The sequence below is a fragment of the Arachis ipaensis genome, chromosome B6 (assembly GCF_059453495.1).
Source record: "Arachis ipaensis isolate K30076 ecotype BB chromosome B6, ASM5945349v1, whole genome shotgun sequence".
Lineage (NCBI taxonomy): Eukaryota > Viridiplantae > Streptophyta > Magnoliopsida > Fabales > Fabaceae > Arachis > Arachis ipaensis.
Window position 1 is genome coordinate 79,725,379 of NC_142441.1, and position 5,227 is coordinate 79,730,605.

General features: G+C 36.4%; 1 protein-coding gene across 1 annotated transcript; it reads right to left on the bottom strand.

The window, feature by feature from the left end:
• Positions 1 to 688: 688 nt before the first annotated feature.
• Positions 689 to 4,844, bottom strand: LOC107648785 (enolase 2). The gene is made up of 17 exons (XM_016352603.3): positions 4,579 to 4,844; positions 4,210 to 4,273; positions 3,941 to 4,005; positions 3,797 to 3,844; positions 3,533 to 3,619; positions 3,373 to 3,453; positions 3,097 to 3,198; positions 2,940 to 3,020; positions 2,633 to 2,707; positions 2,420 to 2,482; positions 2,257 to 2,334; positions 1,729 to 1,923; positions 1,566 to 1,616; positions 1,370 to 1,458; positions 1,209 to 1,260; positions 1,070 to 1,126; positions 689 to 983 (listed from the first exon to the last, which is right to left on the bottom strand). The coding sequence occupies exons 1-17, from the start codon at positions 4,642 to 4,644 to the stop codon at positions 903 to 905; spliced, it is 1,335 nt and encodes a 444-aa protein (XP_016208089.1). The 5' UTR covers positions 4,645 to 4,844; the 3' UTR covers positions 689 to 902.
• Between the last annotated feature and the right edge of the window lie 383 nt (positions 4,845 to 5,227).

Here is a 5,227-nt window from a genome sequence, read left to right on the forward strand (position 1 = left end):
TCGCCTGTGCTCTGGTTGATAGGTTAGTGGCAACTCTACCTTCCAGGGTTTGTACCTAGTAGCAAAGTTCTTGGATAATACGGTTCGTATCTTTACCTAGACCGCTAAACGGCCTGCTCCCGTTAGACCGACGGTCTTCTTCTCGTGACTGATGTCCTGGTTGACTGCGTGTTTCATGGTTGTGGACCACATTGGCCATCTTTTTGTGGGCTAGCGGGTCACTAGTTTTGGGGCCCAAATTGCTCTAGCTAGTGATGGTAGTTAAGTTCAGAGAGTAAGAAAAAGGGAGTAATTGTTTAGAGCGAAAATTGATCACGCCTAGCAGAGCAATTGAAATCTTCTTTTATAGCCGGCTTATGTTATTTAATTGAACTCTCCTTTTATAGCCGGCTTATGTTATCTAATCTTGAGAGGAGGGGGGTCCCACTACGCGAGAATCTAGCAAGTTTTTGGGATAAAAGAATGCCCCAAATGGGCCGAGTTGTGGAGGGCCCATTGGGGACCGGTACGCCAAGTCCGTAACAAAACTAATAGATTAATAAAAATTAGAGGTTTCAGTTACTATTATAGCTAATTATGGGATTAAAAAAAACCGATTCAAATTTTTTATCTTGTTCAAATTAGGCAAATAGAATGAGCGCATCAACCCAATTTGGTATCTGAAACGAAAGTAGACAGCTTCAAGCAATTAAAGATAAAGAGTATCATTTTAAACCTTTAAAATTATAGGGCAGCACTATCCTACCCCTGACATTAAACCTCAGTAGTCAAAATTATTGATAACAAGCCTTTGTAGCGACTAAAGTTCTAACTACCAACTTATTCATGACAACAAAAAACACACCGCAACCATGTCTCATTTCTCAACTCATGTCAAACTAGTGCTTTTCCACTCCAAAAGTTTAGTAAGGCTCAACTGGGGTGCGGAAGTTTGCTCCGGCATACACTGCTGCTGAACCGAGCTCCTCCTCAATTCTCAAGAGCTGCCGTTTAGATAAAATAAAAAACACTAAGCAAAAGCTCAACCATGAAGTTTAAAGCTAAAGCTAGCACAATGAACGTGACTAACCTGGTTATATTTAGCAAGACGCTCTGACCTGCAAGGGGCTCCAGTCTTAATTTGACCCTGTTCAGGAGAAATTACCAGATTAATATTGCATACGGGACTGTGTTGGCGACAACTAATTATAAGTGAAATAAGGTCATACCGTTGCCAAACCAACAGAAAGATCAGCAATGAACGTATCCTCAGTTTCTCCACTACAACCAAAATATAACAATCTCAGTATATCAAGTACAGTTAGATATTAATAGTTAATAGATAGTAAATTTCACTGATTTAACATGCAGTTCAAGACGAAGTTCGAACCTTCGGTGACTGGCCATTACGCCCCATCCGGCTTTTTTGGACATCCTAACTGCTTCAATACTTTCGGTCACAGATCCAATTTGATTGACCTGTTTTAGTTTGTGTTTAAGTAACATACCAGTGTATATGTACATCTACTTGTGCACAAATAAAAGGCTCCAATAACTTCTCTAAAGGATGAGTAAAACAGAAATACCTTAAGCAGAAGGGCATTGCATGCTTTTGACTCAATAGCTTTCTGAACCCTCTGTGAACAGAACGCAAAAACAAGTCAAGGGGCGATCCTTCTAGTCGCAGCCAACAGAATAAAAACTGTAGGGGAAGGGAGAGGGGAAGTTTTCTTCAACCAATCTACTAACCTTGGGGTTGGTGACCAAGAGATCATCACCAACAATTTGTACCTTGGCCCCAACCTCACCAGTTAGCTTGGCATAGTGCTCCCAATCATCTTGGTCAAAAGGATCTTCAATTGAAACAATTGGGTATTCAGTCACAAATGACTTGTAGAGATCTTTCAAAGCATCCCCTGATATCTTTGCTGCGCCATTGTTGTTCTGCATATCAGAGAGGATGTCAAGAAATATGTGAAACAGAGAATGCCATGAAAATTATCAACATGTTATCAATTTATTCCTAACAAAAGATTGATTTGGACAGTAATATATGTAGCAGGAATACTAACAAGTGGAAACATAGGTGAAATCAAACTTCTCATTCATGACCATTAATTTCTTTTAACACTTGAATACACACTGATTCTACTAACAAATTATATCAACTTGTGCCCTTACCAAAAGATTTTTTTTTTTTTTTGGTTACTACGCACTTACCTTACTAGACTAAATTCGTATTACCCCATTCACAAAGTGATATAAATAAATACTTACTTCTTCCTTGAAGTTCAGATCGTATTTTTTGTCTGATGTGTAGAATTCAGAGGCAGCAACATCCATTCCAATGACAACCTAAGAACATAAAAAAACTTTGTTAAGCACTCTTACTGAAGCCAAAGCACTTAAACAAAAATTTTGACGAGAGGGGGAAACTAACTTTGCCTGTGTAACCAGCTTTTTCAATAGCAGTTTTTAGCAGTTCCAAACCCTCTTTGTTCTCCTGAAAAATTGAAAAACAAAACATCAGCAACTTCCCCCAAATATGAGCAAGTACCCACACTCCATGCATTAAAAAACATTAAAAATTAAGAATTGCCCCACTAAACATGATCAGCTATATGAAAAAGAGGGTTTGAACAACACCATGTACCTGAATATTAGGAGCAAAGCCACCTTCATCACCAACATTTACTGCATCTTGACCATATTTCTTCTTGATGACAGACTGAAACGTTATTAGCATAACCCACCATTAATAAATAAATAAAACACAGTAGCAAAGCATGTTGATTAACCAACAGTGTAGATGCATGCTCAGAAAGAACCAAGCATGGCAAGCCATGGCACCAAAAACTTCAATGTAAGCTAAGTTTAAAGCAAAAATCTAGATTGTGTAAAAACCAATTAAGATTTAGAGCACAATGTAAGAGGCAAATTAATGAAACATGAAGACAGACCTTCAAGTGGTGATATACTTCCACACCCATTTTCATGGCTTCCTTGAAAGAGGAAGCTCCCACGGGAAGAATCATAAACTCCTGCATATACATAAGTATTAGAAACTCATTGTAACTATCTGTTACACACACAAGAGAAGAGCCTTCAAAAGCATGCCTGCATTGCAAGTTTGTTTCCTGCATGTGATCCACCATTAATGACATTGAAGGCGGGAACTGGCAAGACCAACTTTTTGTTACCAGCAATATTTGCAATGTGCTGCACCAAGCCATAATTAAGTCAGATATAATATAATAAAGAAAAATTCCAGCCTAAGATAAAACACACATAGAAGGTAATTGAGGAGTTTGTGTGGAAGAATTCATATTTCCTCATTCTAATCTAGTAAATATTAGATTTAGACATTAATATCAGCAGTTCAGATATAAATACCTTGTACAAAGGAGTTTTCAGGACACTAGCACCAGCTTTGCAGACTGCAAGAGAAACTGCCAATATGGCATTTGCTCCAAGCTAAAACAACAAAATATGAATTAGAAATTCAAGAATCTCTTTAAATGATGCAACAATAGAAAGATAGCCTGACAAGCACCTTCTGCTTGCACCAACCCCATTCGTTAACAGTTCCATCAAGCTGTTGAACCATTAAGTTGTCAATTTCAGTCTGCTTGGTTGGGTCCTGTTCATTGTCATAAAAGCAACCCAAAAAAATGGATCAATGATCAATCCATAAACCACATAACAGCTCTTCCGAATTTCAAACAGAAAAAAAAAGAAAGAAAAAAAAAAACTTAGCCATGACAACAGATTTAGAAGCTCTGATAATACATAATTAATAAATCCAAAGTTAACCAACCTTGCCAATTAAGGCAGGAGCAATAATCGTGTTAACATTGTTAACAGCCTGCATGTGCAAAAGAAAATCAAGGTGAGAATAAACACTGATAGCACAATAACCGTGACGACCTATTAAACTATGTAGACACTAGATGAGACTTACCTTTGATACACCCTTCCCAAGGTAGTCAGATCCTCCATCTCTTAATTCAAGGGCCTCATAGATTCCTAAAAAGAAATTTAAAAGACAAAGGGAACAAAGTTAAACAAAACTGATCAAGTGAGAAAGCTACCTATGCGGTTATGCCGAAAATCTTTTTGAAAAAAAAAACAGTATAACGATAAAGATATAGAATATAATTTTGAAAATTTTCTAGATGTTATTTCAAAGGGATACATCAGTATCAGATATGAGAAGAGATTTCAGCATACCAGTGGATGCACCACTTGGAACAGCAGCTCTAGCAAAAGTGCCATCTGAGCATGTCAAATCGACCTGAAAAAGAAAAAAAGAATCTTCATCCATTTCAAAAACATTTTAAATAGTCCACCATAACCATACCTCAAGAAATTCAAATTCAACCATAAAAACAAATCGATTCAAATCAAAATCAAATTAAGAAACAAAGACAACGGATAAAGTGAATAAAAAGTCTTGATTAGATCTCGATATCATCAAAATAATGAAGACGGAGAAACAAATGAAGAGAAACAGCGAGGACGAGTGAGATATGACGAATCGGAGAATAACATAAAAATTACTGAAAAGGCGAAAGAGGTTGAGAAGAGAGAGAAGCGAACCTCGACGGTGGGATTACCACGGCTGTCGAAGATCTGGCGGGCCTTGATGGTAGTGATGGTGGCCATGGATGATTGTATTTTAGATCTGGAAATGAGTAGATCGAAGGGTGAGTGAGAAGTGGCGAGTTCTGAAGATGAACAACTTCGGGTGGTGGGGGTTTATTTATAGTTGATTAAGCTTTGTACTTTATTCGGGATTAGGTTTTAAGACACCTTATAATAATTTCCTTGCTACACATAAAGTCTTTTTTTCATCCAAGTCACTTACATAATGCACGTGAAATTACGTTTCTCTTTATGCATCTTGCGTTACTCATCATTTTTCTCCTCTTTTTTTTTCTTCTTTTTTTTATTTGCGTTTTTCTTTTTTTTTTATCTTTTGTGGGTTTTATCGTTGTCTTTTTTATTACTGTTATTATTACTGTATTTTATTTTTTCTCCTCTTTTTATTAATTTTGTAATATTATGTATTTTTTTTCTTTATTTAATTTTCTTCTCCTAAAAAAAATATAAAAATATGAAATAAGAAAATGAAAAAAAAAACATCAGAAAATGAAGAAAATGAAGATTTTTGAATTATGTAGAATTTATCAGCACACATACACCAAAAATTCTTAAACAATACACTCAAATATCTTCGTGTTACACT